Source organism: Schistocerca serialis, chromosome 2 (genome assembly GCF_023864345.2).
Source record: "Schistocerca serialis cubense isolate TAMUIC-IGC-003099 chromosome 2, iqSchSeri2.2, whole genome shotgun sequence".
In the NCBI taxonomy this organism is placed as follows: Eukaryota; Metazoa; Arthropoda; class Insecta; order Orthoptera; family Acrididae; genus Schistocerca; species Schistocerca serialis.
Window position 1 is genome coordinate 497,500,489 of NC_064639.1, and position 27,907 is coordinate 497,528,395.

The 27,907-nt window shown below is 44.0% G+C and overlaps 1 protein-coding gene across 1 annotated transcript in view; it reads left to right on the top strand.

Moving 5' to 3' along the window:
* The window catches only part of LOC126457438 (kin of IRRE-like protein 1), a 111,484-nt gene that overhangs the window by 66,133 nt on the left and 17,444 nt on the right, over positions 1 to 27,907 (top strand). Inside the window, exon 3 of the mRNA XM_050093716.1 lies at positions 6,583 to 6,796. Within this exon, the coding sequence (XP_049949673.1) occupies positions 6,583 to 6,796 (214 nt within the window). The remainder of the gene's footprint in view (positions 1 to 6,582; positions 6,797 to 27,907) is intronic.

Below are 27,907 nucleotides of genomic sequence, written 5' to 3' on the forward strand. Positions count from 1 at the left end.
TGCGTCATTCTGAAGTACTCTCACTGCTAGGAAGACCCGCAGATCTGTCCCCGACAGAATATTTATGGAAGCGGCTCAGACGTCAACTCCGTACTAGTACCAATATCTTTGACATCAAAGACCTCTTACAACAGCTGCGGCGAAGCTTGCTTCGTGAGAGGATAAAACTACTTTAGGACATCTTTCCCAGGCTGGAGGGGTAGCAAAGTCGTGCTGATAAGGCCCGCCCGGCTAGCCGCGCAGTCTAACTCACTGCTTCCCGAATGGGCACGAATCCGTGTGGCGGGTTAGTGTCGAGGCCCAGTGTGCCGGCAAGCCTGTGGATGGTTTTTAGGGAGGTTTTCCATCTGCCTCGGCGGATGCGGGCTGGTTCCCCTTATTCCACCTCAGTTACATTATGTCGGTGATTGCTGCGCAAACGATGTCTCCATGTACACGTACACCATAACTACTCTACCATGCAAACACTTGGGGCTACACTCGTCTGTCATGAGACGTTCCCGGGGTGGTCCACTGGGGGCCGAACCGCACAATAACCCTGGGTTCGGTGTGGAGCGGTGGTGGGGTGGGTGGACTGCTGTGACGTGTTGTGGGGTTGTGAACCACTGAGGGCTATGGTCGGCGAAGCCTCTCCATCGTTTCTGGGTCCCCGGTTCAGTATACACACATACACATTCTGATAAGTGGATTCATACTGAGAAGTTCTTTATAAATTTGGCTCTGTTTTGTGATCACTGAAATAACGTAACATACATTCTCACCAGGTGAAGTTTCATTTCGTTTTCTTCTCCATTTTCGGTCTTCAGTTTTCTTGTCGGGCAGTATAGTTCCACCATTCCAGGTATGTAGCCCTTCATGCAGTTTCCGCACTCTTAATCTCATGGTAATAGCATCACAAATCATATGACCATAAATACACAAATTTTATTTCATGCACATTCTTAAAATTTCGTACGACTACTTATGAATCAAATATGCCCTGTATGTAACTAAACGCGCCATTTATTAGTTGTGTTGGTGAGATGTTCTCACGTCCAATTTCCTTTGCATGTGCAATCGTAGCTTTTTAAGTGATGGGGCTCACACTTCCTCCAGATACTTTCCTTCGCTTGTTACTCAATGACTAGTTGCTGCTTGACAGCCGTTGCATCTCTGGGAGCCAGATGTACAATTTCCAATCAGATTACACATCGAAGAGCCAAAGAAACTGGTACACCTGGCTACTATCGTGTAGGGCCCTCGCGACCACGTAGAAGTGCCAGAACACGACATGGCATGGACTTGACAAATGTCTGAAGTAGTGTTGAAGGTACTGACACCATAAATCCTGCCGGGCTGTCCATTAAATCCGTAAGAGTACGTGGGGGTGGAGATCTCTTCCGAACAGCACGTTGCAAGACATCCCAGATATGTTCAATAATGTTCGTGTCTGGGGAGTTTGGTGGCCAGTGGAAGTGTTTAAACTCAGAAGAGTATTCCTGGAGCCGCTCTGTAGCTTTTGGACATGTGGGGTGTTGCACCGTCCTGCTCGAATTTCCCAACTCTGTCGGAATGCACAATGGGCATGAATGGATGCAGTGATCAGACAGGATGCTTACGTACGTCTCACCTGTCAGAGTTGTATCTAGACGTAGCAGGGGTCACATATCACTCCAACTGCGCGTGCTCCACATCGCTACAGAGCCTTCCCCAGCTTGAACAGTCTTCTGCTGACATGTAGTGTCCATGGATTCATGAGGTTGTCTCCATACCCGTATACGTCCATCCACTAGATATAATTTCAAACGATACTGATCCGACCAGGCAACATGTTTCCGGTCATCAAGAGTCCAATGTCGATGTTGACAGGCCAATGCGAGGCGTGAAGCTTTGTATCGTGCAGTCATCAAGAGTACACGAGTGGGTCTTCGGCTCCGAAATCCCATACCGATGATGTTCCGTTGAATGGTTCGCACGCTGGCACTTGTTGATGACCCAGCACTGAAATCTGCAGCAATTTGCGGAACGGTTCCACTTCTGTCACGTTGAACGATTCTCTTTAGTCGTCATTGGTCCCGTTCTTGCAGGATCTTTTTCCGGTCGCATTGATGTAGGAGTTTTGATGTTTTACCGCATTCCTGATATTCACGGTAGACTCACGAAACGGTTTTACGGGATAATCCCCACTTCATCGCTACCTCGGAGATGCTGTGTCCCATCGCTCGTGCGCCGACAATAACACCACGTTCAAACTGACCTTGATAACCTGCTATTGTAGCACCAGTAACCGGTCTAAAAACTGCGCCAGGCACTTGTCTTATATAGGCGTTGCCGACAGCAGCGCCGTATTCTGCTGTCTACATACCTCTGTATTTGAATGTGCGTGCCTATACCAGTTTCTTTCGTGCTTCAATGTCATAACTGTCCTCCAAAACATGAATTTCTTCGAGCGACTCCATATCACTTCAAATCACCGCTGGTTACCTTCCCAAAACTTCCACATAAATGTCATCGCAGCATTCTTCCAGAACAACTGCCATTTAGCTTTTTCCCGCAAGGGAAGGGTTGCACTTCTGTCACTTTGAACGATTCTCTTCAGTCGTCGTTGGTCCCGTTCTTGCAGGAGCTTTTTCCAGCCACAGCGATGTCGGAGATATGATGTTTTATCGGATTCTTGATATTCACGGTACACTCGTGAAGTCGTCGTACAGGAAAATCCCCACTTCATCGCTACCTCGGATATGCTGTGTCCCATCGCGCGTTCAGACTCACTTAAATCTTGAAAACCTGCTGTTGTAGCAGCAGTAACCGATCAAACAGCTACGCCAGACACTTCTCTTATATGGGCGTTGGCGACCGCAGCGCCGCATTCTGCTGTCTGCATATCTCTGTATTTGAATACGCATGCCTGTATGAGTTTCTTTGCCGCTTCAGTTTATAGCTGTCATATGATTTTTATACTTCCTTTTCATCTTGTTCTGTGGCACGTATATGTTAGGACACGTATATTCACTGAGATGACAAAAGTAGTGCCTCCTACTAACGAGTCGGACCTCGTTTTGCTCATCGTAGTGCAGCAAATCGACGTGGCATGGAAGCTGCTGGAAGCCCCCTGCAGATATATTGAACCGTGCTGCCTTTATAGATGTGCATATTGCGGAAGTGTTGCCAGTGCAGGATTCTGTGCATGAACTGACCTCTCGATTTTGCTCAATAAATGTGCGATGGGATCTGTGTCCGGCGATCTGAGTGGCTAAACCATTCGCTCGAACTGTCCAGAATGGGCTCCAAATTAATGGCGAACAATTTTGGGCCGGTGACAAGGCACTTTGTCATTCATAAAAATTCCATCTGTGTTTGGGAACACGAAGACCAAGCGTGGCTGTAAATGGTCTCCAACTAGCCGAACGTAACCGTTTCCAGTCAACGATTGGTTCAGCTGGACGAGAAGACCCATTCCATTCCATGTAAACACAGCCCACACCACTATGGAGCCACCACTACCTTGCACAGTGCCTTATTGACTTCGTGGGGTGTGCGCCACACTCGAACTCTACCATCAGTTCTTACCAACTGAAATCGAGACTCATCTGACAGGCTGACCCATGAGGTCACGAGCCCAGGAGAGGCGCTGTAGGCGATGTCGTGCTGTTAGCAAAGGCTCTCACGTGGGTCGTCTGCTGCCACAGCCCATTAACGCCAAATTTCGTTACAGTGTCCTAACCGATACGTTCTTCGTACATCCCACATTGATTTATGTGCTTATTTCACTCGGTGTTGTTTGTTTGTTAGCACTGACAACTCGCTGCTCTTGGTCGTTAATTGAAGGCCATCTGCCTCTGCGTTGTCTGTGGTGAGAGGCAATGCCTAAAATTTCGTATTCTCGGCGCACTCTTGACTCTGTGGATCTTGGAATATTAAATTCCCTTACGATTTCCGAAATGGACTGTCCAGTTCGTCATGTTCCAACTACCACTCCTCGTTCAAAGTTTGTTAATCCCAGCGTGGCCGGCCGAAGTGGCCGAGCGGTTCTAGGCACTACAGTCTGGAACCGCGCGACCGCTACGGTCGCAGGTTCGAATCCTGCCTCGGGCATGGATGTGTGTGATGTCCTTAGGTTAGTTAGGTTTAAGTAGTTCTAAGTTCTAGGGACTGATGACCACAGCAGTTAAGTCCCATAGTGCTCAGAGCCATTTGAACCATTTGAATCCCAGCGTGTGGCCATAATCACGTCGGAATCCTTTTCACATTACTCACCTGAGGACAAATGACAGTACCTCCAATGCACTGCCCTTTGGTACCTTCTGTAGCCATATTATTGCCATCTACTGGGTGATCAAAAAGTCAGTATAAATTTGAAAACTGAATAAATCAGGGAATAATGTAGATAGAGAGGTACAAATTGACACACATGCCTGGAATTATATGGGGTTTCATTAGAACCAAAAAAATACAAAAGTTCAAAAAATGTCAGACAGATGGCGCTTCATCTGATCAGAATAGCAATAATTATCATAACAAAGTAAGAAAACCAAAGATGATGTTCTTTACAGGAAATGCTCAATATGTCCACCATCATTCCTCAACAATAGCTGTAGTCGAGGAATAATGTTGTGAACAGCACTGTAAAGCATTTCCGGAGTTATGGTGAGGCATTGGCGTCGGATGTTGTCTTTCAGCATCCCTAGAGATGTCGGTCGATCACGATACACTTGCGACTTCAGGTACCCCAAAGCCAATAATCGCACGGACTGAGGTCTGGGGACCTGCGAGGCCAAGCATGACGAAAGTGGCGGCTGAGCACACGATCATCACCAAACGACGCGCGCAAGAGATCTGTCACGCGCCTAGCAATATGGGGTGGAGTGCCATCCTGCATAAACATCGTACGTTCCAGCTGGTGTTTATCAGCCAGGCTGGGGATGATGCGATTCTGTAACATATCGGCGTACCTCTCACCCGTCACGGTAGCGGTTACAAAACCAGAACCACGCATTTCCTCGAAGAAAAAAGGCCCGATAACGGTAGATGTGGTAAATCCAACCCATACCGTGATTTTCTCGTCGTGCAATGGAGTTTCCACGACAGTTCTAGGATTTTTGGTAGGCCAAATTCTGCAGTTGTGGGCGTTGATAGACCCTCGGAGCGTGAAATGAGCTTCGTCGGTCCACAACACGTTACTCAACCAATCGTCATCTTCCGCCATCTTTTGAAACGCCCACACCGCAAATGCCCTCCGCTTCACCAAATCACCAGGTAACAGTTCATGATGCTGACGGATTTTGTACTGATAGCATCGTAGGGTCCGCGTAAGTGCCAACCAAACAGTAGTGTATGGAATGGCGGTGCGACGTGCGACTGCATGAGCGCTGACTTCCACGTGCATAGACGAACCCGCTACAGTCTCCATTTCTTCCTGAACCGTCTCAGCAGCATTAAGCCTTGCGATCGGTCGGCCACTACTGGATCTATCGTCTAAACAACCCGTGGCTTCGAACTTCGAAATCATTCTCGCCACAGCTGCATTTGTCAACGGGCCTTTACCCGTTCGAATCCCCTTCCTATGGCGATAGGATCGTAACGCTGAACTAGCACATTCCCCATTCTGATAATACAGCTTCAATAGAAGCACCTTTTCAGGTGACGTCAACATGCTGCGACTGCTGGTGCATCTGATTCTTTCTCTCATTACAGCTCCTTATATACACGATTGTCATGCGCAGTCACTGACATTTTGCTGTCCAGCGCCATCTGTCGGACAGTTTGTGAACTTTGTTTTGTTTGTTAAAACCCCATGTCATTCCAAGCATGTGTATCAATTTTTAGCTCTCTATCTACATTATTCCGTGGTTTATTAAGTTTTCAAATTTATACTGACTTTTTGATCACCCGGTATATATGTGTACATCGCCGTCCCAAGACTTTTGTCAGCACAATGTTTAGAATCTATCCGCTTTCCTACTACCTTCATCTCTTCCTTAACCTGCCGATACCTTTATCCATTTTTTATGTAGTCCATCATTCCAAACTTCCGTCTTCTACCTCAGTATTTCCTGCAACCTTTCGTTCGCCGAGTCGTCGAAGGAGGCAATTTATTTGTAATGTTTAAATCAGCCGCTATTTCTCTTTCTTTTATCGTTTCCATTAGTCCTCTCTCCTAATACCGTGGTCTTCATTCCATCTGCCCTTGTCAGTTTAAGCAATTTTCTCCACAAACTAATTTCAAAACTATAGAAGCCTTTTTATTGCCCATAATTTGCAACCATATAATTGTAAACTCTAGATAAAATAATTTGTGAATCTTTTTTCTTTGCTCTACCAAAATTCTGTCTGATTCCTATGCAAGAACATGTTACCCCTAGCTAGTCTTCTTATTTCCTCCACATAGTTTCCGTTTTCCATCACATACTAGCCAAGGAACTGAAAATATTTAACTTATTCGAGGAGCTTTCCTTTTAGTGATACTTTGAAGGAAGCTTTTTTTGTTTAATTGTCAGAAAAATTTTCTCGCAACAGCTTCTGATCATTATGCTTAGAGCATAGTAACGAGACTCTGAGGCCTCGTCCTTTATGCGTATGTTGTTGTCTGACCATTGTACACAGGTGTACTGGGCACGGCAGCAGGCGGACAAAGTATTCTTGAGACATTATAGACACGTGACCATGGGATTCGGCCGCATCGAAGCTTCCTGTTCGGAACAAGATGACGTCTGTTTGTTGACGATCAGCAATGTTCAGAAGACCGATTCGGGACTGTATCTCTGTGGGGTTGACAGCACGCCGCCCATCCAACGCTTCGTGTACCTCTCTGTTTCCGGTAAGTAGTATCTTGCGTCCTAAGAGACGCTATTTAACAGTAGTTACTTTTAGATTATTGGAATAATATCGTAGTTGTTGCCGGGTGTATATCCTGCACAGGTAAACTCAAAGCGTTGAGCAGGAACCGACGTAAAGGGTAAACAGATGGTGTGGCCAAAGTAGGAAAAAAAATTTATTGCTTTTATTTATTTTTGCGTTTATCCACCGTATGCGTCTACCTATGTTCTTATTTCACTGTACATATGTGTTCATTTATTTATTATTGTATGATCCAGAATACTTTAATTTCTAAACACATAAGAGCCCCCTAACAGTTATACAGGGTGGTGAGAAACAGGTTGTAAGAGTGATGCAGGGTAGGCTGTGGTGAGAAATAACAGTTTAGAAAAAAAATTAGATACGTTGCACCATTTCCCGTTTAGTTATCATCGAAATTAACCAATCAGGTTGTTTTACGTGAAAACTCAAAGAGCCTGCCACATTTGACAATCAGTGTCAGTTGATCTCTTAGCGTAGGTGGTAGCGCACGACACTGGTCTCCTTTTGGCTCGGGTTCAATCATTGCTACCGCTCCACGTCCAATTTTGGACCAATCTCTTGTTCGGTTTTAGGGAATCGAACGAAGAACACGTTTGGCAACACAGTCCTTAGCTGGCTGCTTGAATAGGCACGTGCAACGACCTGACTGGCTAACTTCAAAGCTAATTGAGTCAGAAACGGCGTAAAGTATCGAACTTTTTCCTTAACGATTATTTCTCAGCGCAACCTACCCTACAACTCCCTTAAACTTTTCAGTCCGTTTATGACCATCCTGTATAATAACCAAGTATTCAGATAGGAAAGTTATACGCTGAACGTGGAATGTTTTGAGAATAATGATTATAATGCCATTGGCTTGCATTTTTATGTTTCCTCAGTGATGTATGAATTTTTGGATTACTAAAGTAAGCAATCATTTAAAAATCCATTATGCAACTAAATAGCTAAAATTACATCTCTAAAAATTATATAAAAGAGTATAGTAAATAAGTGTAGAACTAAATTCGCTTTACGGATGTTGACGACTTGTATGAGGGCCAATACGGGTAAGTTCAGTACAGGAACTCATGTCCGTAAACGTACCGTTTTCTCGCTACACGCAAAATACCACAATGCACGTTGAAATCTCCCGCATTTTCGGCGTCACTGAGTAGGGTATTACGCACATCATTCTTCGATCACCTGATGTTCTATGTGCATTACAGCTTTGTTTACATGCCACTCATTTGGGTTTGTGATCTGCCCGGACGGAATTGTACCTGCTGCTGTTCTTGTGGTCTTTGTTCACACGTTGGTCCCCTCCCCAAAATCAACAAATCTTTGTTCATACTACACTCCTATACAGTAGTAATTGTTCACTACAGTACAGAATGAAGCTGTAGGTACACCTTGTGACCAAATGTATCCGGACACCTGGCTGAATATCACTTACAAGTTCGTGGCGCCATCCATCGGTAATTCTGGAATTCAATATGGTGCTGGCCGACCCTTAGCCTTGATGACAGCTTCCACTCTCGCAGACATACATTGAATCAGGTACTGGAAGGTTCCTTGGGGAATGGCATTCCATTTTTCACGGAGTGCTGCGCTGAGGAGAGGTATCGATGTTGGTCGGTGAGGCCTGGCACGAAGCCGGCGTTCCAAAACTTCACAAAGGTATTCTGTAGGGTTCAGGTCAGGAGTCTGTGAAGGCCAGTCCATTACAAGCATGTTATTGTCGTGTAACCACTCCGCTACAGGCCGTGCATTATGAACAGGTGCTCGACGGTGTTGAAAGATGCAGTCGCTATCCCCTAATTCCTCTTCAACAGTGGGAAACAAGAAGGTGCTTAAAACATCAATGTAGGCCTGTGCTATGACAATATCACACAAAACAATAGGGGGTGAAAGCCCGCTCCATGCAAAACATGACCACATCATAACACCAAAGCCTCCGAATTTTATTGTTGGCACTACACACGCTAGCAGATTACGTTCACTGGGCATTCGCCATACCCACACCCTGCCATCGGATCGCCACATTGTGTACCGTGATTCGTCACTCCAGGCAACGTTTTTCCACTGTTCAATCGTCCAATGTTTATTCTCCTTACACCAAGCGAGGCGTCGTTTGGCATTTACTCGACCATGAAATCCAAGTTTTCTCACCTCCCGCCTAACTGTCATGGTGCTTGCAGTGGATTCCGTTGCAGTTTGGAAATCCTGTGTGATGGCCTGGATAGAAGTCTACCTATTACACATTATGACCCTCTTCAACGGTCGGCGGTCTGTCAGTCAACGGACGAGGTCGGCCTGTATGCTTTTCTGATGTACGTGTCCCTTAACGTTTCTGCTTCACTATCACATCGGAAACAGTGGACCTAGGAATGTTTAGGAGTGTGAAAATCTCGCTTACAGACGTATGACACAAGTGACACCCAAACACCTGACCACTTTCAAAGTCCGTGAGTTTCGCGGAGCGCCCCATTCTGCTCTCACACGATGTCCAATGACTACTGAGGTCGCTGATATGGAGTACCTGGTGAAAAGCTCTGCTTAAGTCCGCAGGACAGAACAGGTAGTAGAATTGTAGAAAGGGGCCAAAATGCGGCTGTCAGTTACACTCAAACACATATAACTTTATTTAGTTGTCCAAACAATACAGCAAAACTCTTTAAACTTAGTTATCGGGTGAATAGACCACACTGTCTTATGCCTTAAGGGCACAACCACTTAAATTTAAAGACGGCTGAAAGCCATTAACTTAAAATTCAGACTCAAAACAGAATATTTAGAAGGCAATTAATTTAAAGATGGCAAGGCCCATAATTTAAGACTGCAGGTAAAATTAATTTAAAAAAAATGGTTAAAATGGCTCTGAGCAGTATGGGACTTAATATCTGAGGTCATCAGTCCTCTAGAACGTAGAACTACTTAAACGTAACTAACCTAAGGACATCACAGAAATCCATGCCCGAGGCAGGGTTCGAACCTGCGACCGTAGCGATCGCGCGGTTCCAGACTGTAGCGCCTAGAACCGCTCGGCCACCCCGGCCGGCATTTATTTTTAAAACCAAAACACAAGGCAGAAGGCCTTATCTTCGATTAGGCTGAAGGCCCCACACAGTCTGATACTTGAAAGACAAGAAGTTTAATTTAAAAACGCCTCAAGGCCGATTACTTAAAACTATTAAAATAATTGTTAGTAGGCAGAAGGCCCAAAGCTTTATCTTTACACAGGCTGAAAGCCCAAACAATCCAACATTTAACAAGTGAGGAATTTAAATTTTAAAGTGGCTGAAGGCCCATTATTGAAAAACACAACTCCAATAAATTTTCAAAAGACAGAAGGCCCAAAGCTTTATCCAAAAAAATATTTTAAATGAAGCTGTAGGCACAAGCAATGCAAGACTTGACAAGTGAGGAACTTTCAGTTTTAAAGAGGCTGAAGATCCATTATTTAAAATCCAACTAAAAGCATACAAATTCAAACCATCGGCTATAAGCCATTAAAATACACAATCAAACACCAATAAGAAAAGGCAGTACAGCCAGCGGTGCTCAGAAGTTTACTGGGGGTCGGTCTGCACTTGAAATATTAACGTTCGCTTAGGGGGGATAGGTAGTCGGCCCAACTATATCTGATCCACCGGCAACCCAACCAAGAGACAGTCAACGGACCCACCGACAAGACGACTTGCTTTCCACCTGACCAGTGCACAAGGAACTCGAAAGTCAAAACGTAAAAGGCGTAGGCGCCCACAACCACGTATGCACAAGCTGTCAAAACTACACACACGTGTTGGACAGCGACAACACAGTGAGGAAAGGACACTGCCTGAATTTTACGTCAGCTGCCAGAGCAGGTAACCGGAACGCTAACGGCCTCAAGGTAGAAAATTCCGCTGGTGCACTTGGACTTCAAATAACCAAAATACAGTTAAACTCCACCGGATGGTGGCCAAACTTTCGCCGACTCAAACACTCGCTGTTGTTCACAGGAATACCTCCAACAGCCAGCCATAAAAACCAACGTCACAATGTGAACAGTCTGGCTTCGGTAATTAAATCACCACTCAACTTTGATGTCCTGAGTCAGTGAGCCGCGAACCCCGTAGCAATCGGAACAGCTCCCACACACTCCGACACTGCGTAGAGACCGCCAGCGGGCCCGCTGGCCCGGCCCACTGCGCTGCGCGGAGGTCTCCCGGCTCATCCACACCAACTGACTAGAGATGGGTCGAACTCGTTCATTCTCGTGAACTACTTCATTCATTTCACTCTTTGCCGTGAAGCGTTCAAACGAAGTAGTTCATTCATGAAGTACGGAAGCCTGGCGAAGTTGCCCAGTTCGCCGCTCAGCCGCGGCTACGCTCGCTTCGCCTCGCTCGTACAATAAAGCTTCGTAATATTTCATAATTTTACCAACAAATGGCCGAACTATGCAGTAACGTGCACGCAACGTTTTGCGTCTACAGCGTCTGACGTGAGTTAACTTAAATAGAGCATGGTCGAAGGGGACAAAGGAAAGATAAACAGAGAAGCATGTCACATATAAAGAAGGTATTACGTTTAATTTTGCTCAACATTTTCTCATGAAGCGCCAAAAAAAGTCTTCATTTGCCAAGTGAAACCTTATTTGTTTTATTCATGGACTGAAAACTTGGGCTACCAACGAAATGCAGTCCAATTTTATGTTCCTTTTAAAAATTAATCCAAAATGGAATGAGTATGTTTACCACTGTCACAAAGTCTATATACCTACGTTACGTAATTATTCAGAAGTTTTCCTGTGTATTTTATTTTTGTTGAGAATAATAACCCTCTAAATTCAAAACGTATACTGTCACCCGTAGTCATTGGTACGATTTCAGGTAAAATCCCTCATTATTTTATTCGGAAAGCAGTTTTTGTTTCTGTTCACGCTTATACAATGGCTAGCAACTCACGATCGCCTAAAAGTAGTAAAATTTGAGGTTTCTTCGCCGGTTTAGGTGACGGGAAAGCAAAGTGCAACTGTTGCTCTAAGTGTATTTCCCCGCGCGATTCGTCGACAGGAAGTAGAGGGAGGACTGAAGTGAAGGGAGAATGAGTGACGTAGCGCCGATGTAGTGAAAAGGGAGAGTGGAAGAGAGTGAGTGAACTAGACGAAAGTGTGGAGTGCGCTATCTGTGAAGAGTTTGAAGTGCCAGTTCATTGAAATTGAGTGGTTAGTTCACACTTCACTGGAGTGAAGCGTTCATTTGAACGACTCATTCACGAGCTCCCCATCACTACAACTGACCGACTGTCACACAAGAGCACGGAGACAGCACTACAACAATTGAGCAGTCGACATCACAAGCTACACACAGTTTCACGAACACTTGCACGAAGGACTACACAATACTAACGGCAGCGACTGTGCAATAACAAGGACTAATCACGAGTCGGCACATGCAGGCAACCCATAAGCCATCGCTGGCCAACATATACGTCACCCAACAAGACGACCGACCGACGATGAACCCAGGTGGTCAGCACTCGAGTGATACGTATCGGCAACCTTCGGGCGAATCACGGCTGTGCGGACCTCACTGCAGCTGCGCCCCGACTGAACTTCTGCCGCGTCCTAAGTCAAACACTGCCAGGTCCGAACTGGACTGCTAGCGTCTCCCAACTCGCTGGTAAATCCGAACTAACTCCGAACACACGACAACTGGGAAGTAACAGCAGTCAGCAAAGATAATACGCCAGGGCTTATATCGATAAACGCCGCTTCTGCCGCTCACGGGCAGGCAAGGCGGCAAATAAGTGAGACCAGTAATTGAAATTAATGTGTTGTTGTGGTCTTCAGTCCAGAGACTGGTTTGATGCAGCTCTCCATGCTACTCTATCCTGTGCAAGGTTCTTCATCTCCCAGTACTTACTGCAACCTACATCCTTCTGAATCTGTTTAGTGTATTCATCTCTTGGTCTCCCTCTACGATTTTTACCCTCCACGCTGCCCTCCAATACTAAATTGGTGAGCCCTTGATGCCTCAGAACATGTGCTACCAACCGATCCCGTCTTCTAGTGAAGTTGTGCCACAAATTTCTCTTCTCCCCAATTCTGTTCAATACCTCTTCATTATTTATGTGATCTACCCATCTAATCTTCAGCATTCTTCTGCAGCATTAGATTTCGAAAGCTTCTATTCTCTTCTTGTCTAAGCTATTTATCGTCCATGTTTCACTTCCATACATGGCTACACTCCATACAAATACTTTCAGAAACGACTTCCTGACACTTAAATCTATACTCGATGTTAACATAATGAGGTGGTAGTACAGTAAGAACAGGATGTCAAATGAGATATGGCACGAACACGAGCCACGCACGGCTCACCTGGCAGTAGGTGGCAGCACAATGCACCAAACATGAAAAATATATGTTTTTGAAGGTGTCCGGATACTTTTGATCACATAGTGTTTTTAGTGCATCGATTTTGACCATGGTGAACTACGCGTACAGCGACGCTCGGTGGAATGGGAGGATTGCTCGACTACTGTGTGCGGAGAGTTTCCCGTACCGTCAGACACCGCTGCACGGAGTACGTTTAGCACCAGCAGGGCCGACTGTGGTGCTCCACGGCGGTGCCGCACACATTAGTTTGCAGCGAGGTCCACGAGAAAGCCAGGCTGCGGCGTGACGTCACAAGAGTAGGTCTGAGCTTGCTCAAAAAAATGGTTCAAATAGCTCTGAGCACTATGGGACTTAACATCTGAGGTCATCAGTCCCTTAGACTTAGAACTACTTAAACCTAAACTAACCTAAGGACATCACACACATCCATGGCCGAGGCAGGATTCGAACCTGCGACCGTAGCGGTCCCGCGGTTCCAGACTGTAGCGCCTAGAACCGCTGGGCCACTCTGAGCTTGCTCGCCACCTCCGATCAGCAGATGATATGCGTTTCTAAACCTGTAAACTCTTAACTGGGTGTTTACGTAATAACTAGAATGACATATTCTACTGGAATCTGCTATTATGGGGTCCTATTACTTACTACACTGAAGAGCGAAAGAAACTGTTACACCTGCCTAACATCGAATACGAGGGGTGGAGATCTCTTCTGAACAGAACGTTGCAAGGCATCCCAGATATGCTCAATAACGTTCATGTCTGGGGAGTTCGGTTGCCAGCGGATGTGTTTAAACTCAGAAGAGTGTCCCTGGAGCCACTCTGTAGCAATTCTGGATGTGTGGGGCGTCGCATTGAACTGCTGGAATTGCCCAACTCCGCCAGAATGCACAATGGACATGAATGAATGCAGGTGATCAGACAGGATGCTTATGTACGTCTCACCTGTCAGAGTCGTATCTAGAATTATCAGGGGTCCCTTATCAATTCAACTGCACACGCCCAACACCATTAAGGGGGGTAGGACGTCAAACGGGCCGACGTGGAGCAGGAGAGGCACCACAGGACATTTTAATTTCCACTGTCTATACTTTTACAAATAAATTCATAAACCTTTGAAAGCATGATCAGGAAGGATTCAGGATTCATACTCATAGCAGTGGAAGATCAAAAACGTAACAAAACACATTTTGTTACATGTGAAATTTCATCATTTTTTCACTTACTACTGACTCCATTTGTTGCTATAGCTACACTTTTCTTCCTAAGTAAGAGAGATTCTTCCACGAATTTTGCACAGGATACAAACTATAGTGACATGTGTATGAAACTCTAGGGTTTATTTAATTTATGAAAAATGAATGAACTGTTACATTTTAAACTTCATGTTTAGAAAAAATTCAAATTTTATAGTTGATTTTCTCAGTTTTTACCACAGTTTTTACTAGATTTGGAAAATTCTAGACTTTCATACACCTGTAAGTACTGCTTGTATGTTGTGCAAAATTCATCGAAGAATCTCTCTTACTTAGGAAGAAAAGTGTACCTACAGAAACAAATGCAGCCAGTAGTGAGTGAAAATATGATGAAATTTCACATGTAAAAAAAAGGTACTTTGCTACGTTTTTGAACTTCCACTGCTATGAGTGTGAGTCCTCAATCCTTCCTGGCCATGCTGAAAAGTTTTATGAATTTATTTGTAAAAGTATAGACAGTAGAAATTTAAATGTCCTGTGGTGCCCCTCCTGCTCCAAGTCAGCCGTTTGACATCCTACCCCCCTTAAAGAGCCGCCACCAGTTTGAAACGTCTCCTGCTGACATGCAAGGTCCATAGATTCACGGGGTTGTCTCCATACATGTACACGCCCATCCGCTCGATACAATTTGAAACGAAATTCGTCCGACAAGGTTACATGTTTCCAGTGATCAACAATACAATGTCAGTGTTGACGGGCCCATGCGAGGCATAAAGCTTTGTGTCGTGCACAGTTGGAGAAAAGACTCAAGAACAGGACGTTTACGGCATGCCGTTAAACGAAGAAACACTGACCCCCTGGAACAATAGAGGAATACTTGAGTATCCGTCACAGATGAAGAACTGACCAGTCAACAGCGTCTTGCTTTTAAACGTTCTGGATTTGCCAGCACTCTTTGAAAGTGTTCCTTGGCTAAGGTGGTCTCATGTAGGAAAAACACTGGAGTAATATATGCTGCACAAATCAGAGTTTAAAGAGATTGTAAATCGTAGTCTGGAGAGCTACGAGCCTAGTAAGTGCGTAAAGGATGTAAAAGACCCACCATGGTTTAATAACGAAATTCGGCGGAATCTGAGGAAGCAGAGGCTGTTGCACTCTACGTTGAAAAGGGGACGCACAAATGACGACAAGGGAAGGTTAGTAGATTCGTGCATCTGTGGAAAGATCTATGTGCGGAGCATACAACAACGTCACAACCTAACAAAAGATCTGGCAGAGAGGTCGAGAAAATTCTGGGCGTATGTAAAATCGATAAACGGGTGTAAGTCCGCTGTTGACCAGTCTGGTGTGGCAGTTGAAGACAGCAAAACGAAAGCCGAAGTGTTAAATTTCGCGTTCAAGAAATCGTTCACACAGGGGAACTGTACAAACATATCGTCATTTGACTCAGGCAGACTCCTATATGGACGACACAGATATAGGGATACCTGGCGTAAAGAAACAGAGATTTGAAAACAAATAAAGCACAAGGTCCGGATGGTATCCCAGTCCGATTTTACAAAGAGTACTCTACGGCATTATCCCCTTATCTAGTTTGCATTTATCGTCAATCTCTCGCCCTGCTCAAAGTCCCAAGCGACTGGAAAAAAGCGCAGATGACTCCAATACATAAGAAAGGTGGTAAAAGAACGGACCCACAAAATTACAGACCAATATCCCGAACTTCTGTTTGCTGCAGAATCCTTTAACATGTTCTCATTTCGAATATAATATACTTTCTTGAGACTAAGAAGCTTATGTCTACGAACCAGCATGGTTTATCACTCGTACGAAACTCAGCTTGCACATTTCTCTCATGATATACCGAGAACTATGGATAAAAGACAGCAGACAGGCTCGATATTTTTAAATTTCCGGAAAGCGTTTGACACGGTGCCCCAATGCAGGCTGTTAACGAAGATACGAGCATATGGAATAAGTGCACAGATATGTGAGTGGCTCGAAGACTTCTTAAGCAATAGAGCCCAGTATGTTGTCCTCGGCGGCGAGTGTTCTTCAGAGATAAGGGTATCGTCAGGAGTGCCACAGGGAAGCTTATAGGACCGCTGTGGTTCTCTATAAACGTATATGATTGGCGGCAGGTTGGACAGAAATCTGTGGTTGTTTGCTGATGATGCTGTGGTGTACGGTAAGGTGTCGAAGTTTAATGACTATATGAAGGTAGAAGACGACTTAGACTAAATTTCCAATTGGTGTGATGAATGGGAACTAGCCCTAAATGTGGAGAACTGTAAGTGATGAGTAGGAAGAAGAAACCTGTAATGTTCGAATACAGTATTAGCAGTGTCCAGTCCGACACAATCAAGTCGTTTAAATAATATCTGGGGGTAACGTTTCCAATCGATACGAGGTGAAACGAGCATGTGAAAATTGTGGTATGGAAGGCAAGTGGTCGACTTCGATTTCTTAGGAGAATTTCAGGAAAGAGTTGTTCACTTCTAAAGGTGGCCGCAAATGAGACACTGGTGCTACCTATTCTTGAGTACTGCTAGAATATTTGGGATCAGTCCCAGGTCAGATTGGAGGAAGACATAGAAGCCATTCAGAGGCGGGCGAGTAGCTTTGTTACCGGTAGGTTCAAACAACACGTATGTGTTACGGAGATGCTTCGGGAACTCAAATGCGACTTTTTTTTTTAATAACTATTGAGAAAATTTAGAGAACCAGCATTTGAAGCGGACTGCCTAACGATTCTACTGCCACCAACATACATCGCGCATAAGGACCACGAAAATAAGACACGAGGAATTAGGGCTCATGCCAAGGCGTACAGTAGTTGTTTTTCCCTCGCTCTATTTGCGAATGGAACAGGAGGGAGGGGGAGGGTGACAATGACAAGTAGTAGCACAGGGTACGCTCCACCAAGCACCGCACGGTGGCTTGCGGGGATTCAGTGTAGATGTAGATGTAGATACACACGGATCTTTATACTAGTCGTTTCACTGTGCGCTGATCCGCAGGTTCTGTCCTGGACAGGTGGATAGCTGTGTCCACACACGTGGGTCTCGACCGCTGCATGTGGTTATAACCCGTCATAATTCGTGTTTATTCTACTTTTTCACGTAAACTGTCTGAAGGCTGTCTAGTAGAGGTTTCAGGCGCTCCGTTGTAGTGAATAACAGCTTTGTGTGTGTGTGTGTGTGTGTGTGTGTGTGTGTGTGTGTGTGTGTGTGTGTGTTCTTATATACTGTGGAAAGATAAGGTATTTCACTCACCTCACATAATGCTGTCTTTATCTCTGTTATTTAGGAACATCTATCTAAGTTGAATTCTTTGGAGACAATGCTCTATGTATATCTGTAGGTGGTTAAAACCTGCTCCAGAAAGGATATACACACACAACCATTGAGGGATGTTGGTGTTGGAAGAGAGGCATTCCTGCTGTATAAAAGATGGAGGAACAGATCGTGGGGGAAGTTTACACAAATAACAAACTGCGAGTGTGCCTAAAGAGTTGCCAGTCTTAACAGCTCAACTGCTGAAATATCGGTTCATTTATTTAAAAAAAAGTGACAGAATAAACACGAAAACTCTTTTGCTGCATGAGGTATTACCATCGTGTATTGTTGAAGTGTGAGACTTATTATATTGAGAACAATTGACGCCATCTGCCTGATACCATCTTTAAAACTGTGTAAAAGTAAAATTTAAATAGTGCACTTGACGCTCCTCAGAGAATTGAATATACATCTGCATTAATTTCTTTAACTGAGTTTCTAAATAAGCATGTTACTGTTACCTGTATTTTCGTTGGTATAAAATACAGAGGGTGGAAGTGGTGAGTTGTTACGGGTGCAGCTGCATCTCAAAACTGTGGAGAACTGAGGATACAATGAGGCTTTGATCTTCCAGCTTATGAGATGTACAGGTGTTCGAGGTATCTGATGAGAAGAGGGAATTTTGTCACTTTGTAGAAACCGGATAGAAACTCCAAAAACCGATTCTCTGGGGGTCTTTCTAGTTCCCGCAAGCGCTTTCTTTTAACGGGAAACTTCATCTTGGCAAAATATACTAACTTTTAATGAAGTGAAATAAAATTTAACCGCTCATTAATAAATTTTTGTGACATTTCTGACTCCAAAGGCATCAACTTTTACAATTAGCGTGATTAACTATAACATTCAACCATCCCTAGACAGTGAAGGATCATTACTGGGCTCACACGCGGGAGTATGGTAGCTCGAATAGTCATACAGATTCTGATTTTGCTCAACTTCCTTAAATCGCTTACTTTAGAGCAATTTCTGGGGTAATTCCGTTGGAAAGGACATGCTCAGTTTCGTTCCCCATCCTTTCCCGCAAGCCGAGCTAATGACATCTTCGACGGGTCATTAATCTTTAATCTTCCTTCCTTCTTTTCTATTCACTGGTGTAACTGTTGTTCAAAGTAAAATCTTCTGGGTTGTTACAAGCGTCATCTATAAAAAATGGTTCAAATGGCTCTGAGCACTATAGGACTTAACATCGGAGGTCATCACTCCCCTAGAACGTAGGACTACTTAAACCTAACCAGCCTAAGGACATTACACACATCCATGCCCGAGGCAGGATGCGAACCTAAGACGTAGCAGTCGCGCGGTTCCGGACTGAAGCGCCTAGAACCGCTCGGCCACAACGGCCACCCGTGTTATCTACCTCTTCACTTTCTTACGCTATCAACGTCTGGATCCCCGTTATCTGAACAATGTCACAGGTCAGCGTCGCGTTCCTCCACATGCAGGTATTTTCCCGCACATGTTCCCAAGAAGTGAGGTTTTAACTGAAAATTTACGATTGGTATTGGGGGCCATCATCATTGGATAGCCAGCGAAACAGAGTAAGATGGACAAATCATCTTAGCCGTTGCCTATAGTGTCTTCTTTAAGGAATTCAACTCAGATTACAAGCTGTCATTGTCACTCAGATGGGAAGCACACGAAAACAAAAGAGTTGAGCACTGCTTGCTTCTGTGCTAGGTAGTGGTACGAAGTCGCATCTAAATACCTATTTGTGTCAAAAATGGTTCAAATGGCTCTGAGCACTATGGGACTTAACTTCTGAGGTCATCAGTCCCCTAGAACTTAGAACTACTTAAACATAACTAACCTAAGGACATCACACACATCCATGCCCGAGGCAGGATTCGAACCTGCGACCGTAGTGGACGCGCGGTTCCAGACTGTAGCGCCTAGAACCGCTCGGCCACCCCGGCCGGCCCTATTTGTGTCTATCTGTTTTCTATACACTCTGTGATTTACACTATGGCCAGATCTTCGATAGACCAACACGTCTAGGAGCGGGAGACCAATCTTACTTTCTACTTCGAAAGTGATGGTCTTGTGACGATAAATGTCATTTTCAGAAATTATAGAATCTATTACGCTCTTTTTTACTGTGTGGCCAAATGACAAATGTAGTAGGAGGTTTCTGCTAAAACGTAAATACCTTAGGAGTAAAGGATACCACTCACTGAAAAACAGAAGCGTTCTGTCGTCGACAGGCACACACAAAGAGAAAGGATTCGTTCCGAAAGCTAGGAAGAATTCTTCCTTTTCTTTTTAGTGTGTCCGTCGGTGATTCAACACTTCTGCTTTTTGGTGAGTTGTCTCTTGTACACCTAAGGCGTTTACAAGTAACACGCCGGCCGCGGTGGTCTAGCGGTTCTAGGCGCTCAGTCCGGAGCCGCGCGACTGCTACGGTCGCAGGTTCGAATCCTGCCTCGGGCATGGATGTGTGTGATGTCCTTAGGTTAGTTAGGCTTAAGTAGTTCTAAGTTCTAGGGGACTGATGACCATAGATGTTAAGTCCCACAGTGCTCAGAGCCATTTGAAACATTTTACAAGTAACAGATGTGTCATCCACTTAAAGAAACTAAGAAGAAGGTTGTATTGGCGCATTACTTAATGCGTGTGATTCAGAATTTTCCGTACAAATGTCAGCTGCCGCCGCCTGCAAAAGCGAACCCACAGCAACAAACACATTGCTGATAAAATTATCCTTTTTATTTAAAATAGCTCGATCATAGAAATTATCCTATCAGGTCACACACGTCTGGAGCAAGTTTGACCCCTATGATCACCGTAGTAACTGCTACTGGGATGTTAGTAAATAAATATTTCACGTCGAAGCTTGTTAGAATGGCACTCTCGGTCATCTTCACAATGCAATACATTCGGTATAGGGTATAGGCAAAATAATGTGAACAGTGGTATTAATGGGATGCTGTGTCTGACGGTCAACAACGAAGGTAAGGCAAGTGTCGCGCTAGGCTGTGCGTGTTCAGGTTGGTTACGAGTAGTGCACACTTCGTATTAGCATTCAGGGGCCGAGGTCGACGTGCAATGAAAGACCTAAAAGAGTTCCAAAGAGTGTAGATTGTAGGGGCCCGATTAGCTGGAGCATCAGTAACCAGGATAGCCAATTTATTGAATATTTCAAGAGCAACTGTTTCACAGCCATGACAGCCTACACAAAACATGGAAAGATATCATCGTGGAAACGTAATAGTGGGCGCAAATCAAAGCTAACTGACGAACTGTGTCAAAACAACACAAAAATACGGCGATTTAAGTTACTGCAGAGCTCAATAGCCATCTTCGAGTCCCCCTACCTATCGACACTGTCAGTCAAGAACTCCATAAAGCAAATATTCATGGACGGGCTGCTATAACGAAACCATTAGCGACGACAACCAACGCAAAGAAGCGTAAAACATGATGTCCGGAGCATAAATCCTGGACGGCTGATCAGTGGTAACACGTCATGTGGTCCGACATGTCAACGTTTTCGTTATTTCCAACATTGGGCTGGGTTTACGTCTGGAGAACGCCAAAAGAAGCTTACAATGCTGATTGCCTGATTCCAACACTTACGAATGGAGGTGGAAGTGTGATGGTGCGGGCAGCCGTATCATGGTATTCTGCTGGTCCCATCACTATTCTCAAAGACCGTGTTACAGCCAACGGTTATGTGAACATTTTAGGTGATCAGGCGCTTCCCATGATTCTAATGTTGTTCCCCAACAATGATGCCATATTTCAGGACGATAATGCACCCATTCACACAGCCAGGACAGTACAATCGTGGTATGAGGAGCACTCAACTGGAATGCAGCCTCTTCCCTCGCCAGCAGAGTCCCCGGACTTGAACATTAACACACCCTTGTGGCGGTATTGGAGCGCAAACTCCGGAGCTGATTTCCGCATCCCTCGTTACTACAGGAGTTAGAACTGGTTCTGATCGAAGAGCGCCATAACATTCCACTGGAGACTATACAATCATTACATGGCAGTATTCCAAGAAAAACCGCAGCTGTATTACGGACAAATGGGGGCCCAACCTCTTATTAATAAACCATTCCCAAGTAAGTACAGCCGGCCGTTGTGGCCGAGCGGTTCTAGGCGCTTCAATCTGGAAACGCGCGACCGCTACGGTCGCAGGTCCGAATCCTGCCTCGGGCATGGATGTGTGTGATGTCCTTAGGTTAGTTAGATTTAAGTAGTTCTAAGTTCTAGGGGACTGATGACCTCAGATGTAAGTCCCATAGCGCTCAGAGCCGTTTGAACCATTTTTTGAACCAAATAAGTACATATGTTCACATTATTTTGGCTATCCCCTGTATATGGCAACAAAGTAAAGAAGAGCTTCATAGGTTTTATAGTTTCTCAAACGATATTTATCCCTAAATCAACTTCTCTCTGGAGGTAGAGAGTCAGGTTGATCTACCATTCGAGATGTGTTGATCTATAGAAGACATGGCAATATTCTGGGACACACAATAAACAGAAAGCCTACAAACACATATAGGTGTATATCTGTCACGTTGCATCACCACCGATCCCAGAATCGAGCAATGCTCAATACACTGTCTACACTTGTCTTCCGTATTAGTGACAATAACAACCTGGAATCAGAGCTTGAGTTCTTAAAAGAGTTATTTAAAGCCAAATCTATTATAGTTTGTCGATAGGCGGATCTTTCAGACTAAACATTATTAACTGTGATAATAAGAACTAGTAACTGCCTCTCACTGTGTTAGGTTACCGCTCGTTTCTAGAATTACTGGACGCATAAGCAGAATTCTTCTGTTAAATGGCATAAAGACCACACTTTTCAGTCACAACAAAATAAAAGACATTTTCCGCCGCAAAACGGACTCAACTGATCACCTGTATACTGGGAGAACCTGTGAAGCGAAGTGTGGCTGTGCCAAAGCGTATGCAGGTGAAATTGAAAGGACAGATTAAACTGAAACGTGCAGTAGTGCCTGGCCGTTGTGGGCGAGCGGTTCTAGGCGCTACAGTCTGGAACCGCGCGACTGCTACGGTCGCAGGTTCGAATCCTGCCTCAGGCATGGGTGTGTATGATGTCCTCAGGTTAGTTAGGTTTAAGTAGTTCTAAGTTCTAGGGGACTGATGATCTCAGATGTTAAGTCCCATAGTACTCAGAGCCATTTTGCAATAGTGGAACATCAAGAAAACTGCGGCCTAGACACAAATTTCAGCAGCATATTATTGTCGGTTAGGAATGCAAGATTTATAAACGCTAAGTCCGAGAGACTGTTGGGATTGCTAAGAACAAAAGTAATTTCAATAGATATGACGACAGAGGCTTCCAGCGTAGTGCGTTTCCAGCATCAAGGAAGTAAATACGCAGCAAAGGTGGGTGAGGAATACATACAACGACCAGGAAGCCCCACCTCTGTGGCACGGCATTCTTTTAATAAACACTTGAAATAGCTGTGTAATGGAATAACAATGAAGATTTGTGACAGACTGGGACTCGAACCCACATTACCGGCTTATCACGAGCGGTCGCCTTAGCATGAGGCTCTCTGAGCCAAACTTCCATGTGTCGTCAACCATGTGTCTATAACAGGGGTGGCTTAGGATTCGGCTCGAGGGCCGTGCCACCACCACCTAGAGATGCTTCATACAGAGAGATCGCTTTTTAAACATGAAAACAGCAGTTTTAACATTCGTTAGCACTCATGCTAACTAATGCGAGAGTGAAAAACAACACCCACTCACAAATAGAGAATAAAACGTATCAGTAATGTGTAACAAAATTGTGGTGTGCGTACTGTAAGACCTTCGGTACACACACCATCAGATTATTTGACTGGTCGCTCTAACTAAGTAAGTGAGTGTCAGCAATATGCTTCGTGGTCTTATCGTGGCGTGTTTATCTTCTGCCATTTGGTCAGACGATAGAAATGCCACTTGCACACTTAGAGTAGCAGATTGACGGTGACCAACATTAAACAGAACTTGATTAATTTTCACACACATTTATTAAAATAATAAGAGTCATAAACCTTACTTAACTTGATTCTGGATGCTATTCACAATTGACAATCTGAAGTTCCTTTGGTCTTGGTACGTTAATCTTATTCTCACATGTCTCTGATACTTGACAAAGTATCTATACATTTCTCTTCACGGCTATGTACAGGAATATGATAATCTTATTAGGCGCAGACTGAAACTTGACTATAGACTGGTACAGACAAATGCAGTCTGATGCAGACTGATGCAGGCTGACTAACCGGAGATCAGTACACACGTTATAACACCTCGAGCGTTCAGGTATCACTGCGCGAGTGTGATCCGCGAGGAGAAAAGGTTCTACATTAGCAGCAATCTCACTGACTGCGTTACATATTAATACGCGGATCGGCGGAAGCAGAATTTGGTCTGTCTCTAAGACAGCGCCATCTCGTAGTGCGGAGACGGACGAGCGCTGCGCCTGCGCTGTTGTGCTTAGCGGGGCGAGCTCTAGTGGGAAAGTTGTGTACGCGCTGACTACGCGGAACTATGTACACAACAAAAATACAAACTGCAGAGAAATTTAGATACGAACAAAATGTAACACGAGCTACAAATTTATATTTCGTTTTCAAAATCAAAATAAAGCCACTTGAAAAAGAATACTATTTACTGCGAACTTTTGCTCACAATTTTAGTCAAATGTATCCAAACTTCAAGATATTCCACTAGCAAAAAAATAATAATTGTACTAGGTATATAGTTTTTACACACCTTCGGGTGCTCAGTGGATTGAAAATTGTCCTGATGAATCGCTGAAAGCCATTTCCTACGCAGATTCGCATCTTTCGGAAAGGAAAACAACATCACTTTCAGTCCAGTTCCGCAATTCCCATGACACCTTGGCACACAACCTTTTGTAAACCATGTTCACAGTAGCTTCACTACGCGTAAACACTGTAATCGCTAGTTTTAAGCACGAATGTAGCACTCGATCCAACAAACGTGTAGATAAACAAACGCTTCGAAACACAACATGGTGGCCCGCTCGGAGTGACGTCACGACCTGCTATGAATTTCGCGCCGCGGCCTTGTCTGTAGGTGGTGGTGGCCGTGCCCTGGCACGAGGGCCACGCCGCTCAGCCTGGCTGGCCTATTTCCCCAACACCACGCCACACCATTTCTGAGCGTAAGGAGCGGGAAACACGAACGCGCCGCATTTAAATGACAATACAGCCGCACTGGGCCAACTTCGTGTTATATTTCATATTTCTCAATATAGTTCAAAAACAAAGCAAATTTTCAGTATCATTGATTTCTTTTTGGCGATCTGAAGACGTAGGTTTTATCTGATACAAACTGTCAACACACGGGCAGACAATTCTATAGATTTTCACGCCCAGGTTGCCACGTGATGTTTAATTATTTACTTTCAAAATCCAAAAAACCTCTTTCACACACATATGTTATTTGAAATATTGTATCGCTTTTGCAACCTCGTTATGGAGACGTGGAAACTACTTGAGGAAACCAATCTAGATGTCCTGAACAGTTGTAACGTTAGAGGGATTTGTCATTAAAATGGAAATTACATTACAGATCAGTTAGCTACATCTGCACATGCATAGGGGCACTTTAAACTGAAACACCAAATGATCTCAAAAACATCTCGGAAACAAATGTAAGACCGGCAGTGCCCTCAAAACGTTTAGGAAACTATCGTCGTAATTTTTTTAACCTCGAGTTTTATTTAACGCCAGTGAGCTTAGGGAACTGGGCTGTGTTTGTCAGAATACGTCCCTTCTACAACGCGATTTTCTTTTCGTAAATGCATCCCCATTAAATCAGAAAGAAGTTGTTTCTCATCCTGCAGTGCCTTACTGTGAGCAGTGTGTAGTCAAGTACACTAAAAATACGAGGTCTGCAATCCATTCTGGATATTCTAATTTTCGTTTCTGCACTCTTTTTCTCGTTGTTAATTCAACAAAAGCGAATTTTAAATCGAAAAATCGTTCCAGGTATGCGCCTTGACCTAACCACCGTAGTTTGCAGTAATATATAAAGTCTTCACACTCTTCATTCAGTTGAATGGAAAACTGTTGCAACTGACAGTGCAATAATTTATGCGACTTCAGATAGTTTACTATTCGTACCACCAGTTTCTTTACGTGCTCCACGCCTGCAAATTTAGCACAGATTGCTTCTTGTTGTACAGAACAATGAATCCCGTTTGTCGATCCCTGTAATGTTTCATTTATTTTTTGCCGACTAAATATTTAAATTCTTTTTGCATGGTATTGTAATGTTGTTTACAGCAGGTTTGCGGTACCCATCGCTTATGCGACTGCATAATACGCATCAGGAATTATTATCCTTCTCTCCTGACATTCCAATTAATTTGTAAAGGTTTATGACAATTGATCGGTAGATTGCGTTCTTTTGTGCAAACAACGTCCTTCATATCACGCTACGGTCGCAGGTTCGAATCCTGCCTCTAGCATGGATGTGTGTGATGTCCTTAGATTAGTTAGGTTTAAGTAGTTCTAAAATAAGTTCTAGGGGACTGATGACCTTACAAGTTAAGGCCCATAGTGCTCAGAGCCATTTGAACTATTTTTTTCTTATCACGAAGAAATAGCGAAGGCTAAACAACGCTGGATTTCGATTTTGAAACATGAAGTCGACAGACCGTGGCCGGTCCTGGTGTACAATCTGCTCTCGTACATACATCGTGTATATTTCCGTACAGGGAAGACATTTTAAATGTAAGTCGCTTGCATGGACGTCCCAAACAACTTTGCATCTTTCCAGAATGAGATTTTCACTCTGCAGCGGAGTGTGCGCTGATATGAAACTTCCAGGCATATTAAAACCGTGTGCCCGACCGAGACTCAAACTCGGGACCTTTGCCTTTCGCGGGCAAGTGCTCTACCATCTGAGCTACCGAAGCACGACTCACGCCCGGTACTCACAGCTTTACTTCTGCCAGTATCTCGTCTCCTACCTTTCAAACTTTACAGAAGCTCTCCTGCGAACCTTGCAGAACTAGCACTCCTGAAAGAAAGGATATAGCGGAGACATGGCTTACGCCGGTATTACACTATCAAATTTCTTTGTCAAATATTTGATCAAAGATGTGATCCAATATTCCGTCCAATATATTTGACAAAGATCTTTGACGTAGCGCTATAGGGGGTATTACACTGTCATCAAATTTTTCGTCAAAGTTCAAGATGGCTGACAACAACTTGTTACTAACCGCAGCAGTTCTACGTACAAAAAATTGCATTGTGTGCACATGCGGAAAAGAAGTGGGGGAAAAAATGGAACCATACATACGAGGTTGACAGTCTTAAAAGTCATGGGATTACAACTTGATAATAAATTCAGTTGGGAGGAGCACACCACAGAACTGCAGAAAGGTCTTAACAAATCTGTATTTGCAATTCGAGTGTTAGCAGACATAGGAAACATAAAAATGAAAAAGCTTGCATACTTTCATTCCATAATGTCATATGGGATAATATTTTGGGGTAAATCTTGAAGTCAAACAAGTTTTCAAGGTCCAAAAGCGTGTAATACGTATTATTTGTGGAGTAAATTCACGGACCTCCTGCAGAAACCTCTTCAAAGAATTGGGTATACTAACTACTGCCTCTCAGTATATTTACTTCTTAATGAAATTTGTCGTAAATAATATATCTCTTTTTCCAACAAACAAGTCAGTTCATACATACAATACCAGGAACAAAAATGATCTGCACAAGGACTTAAAAGCGTCTGTGATCTATTCTGTTACTCGTTTTTATTCTCTGTGGGTGTTTTTAGTATTTGGAAGAAGGGACCAATGACTATCGCAGTCTGGTCCCTTTAATCCCACAAACCAACCAACTTACTTTAGTTCAAAAAGGGGTCCACTACTCAGGAACACTCATCTTCAATAATTTGCCAGGAAACATAAAAAATTTAGTTAGAAATAAAGATCAGTTTAAAAGGAGCCTGAAAGACTTACCACTGGCCAACTCCTACTCCATTGGCGAAATTTTTAATAGAAACAAATGATGTATTGTATTTATTCATACTATTAGTATTGTTATTTCAGCTTAAAAAAAATCGACATGTTCCACATCCACGAGGCTCTCCTCCGCACGGATCTATGGAACGAAAAACTTATCTAATCTGGGTGAAGCCGTGGGTTTTACGAGGACA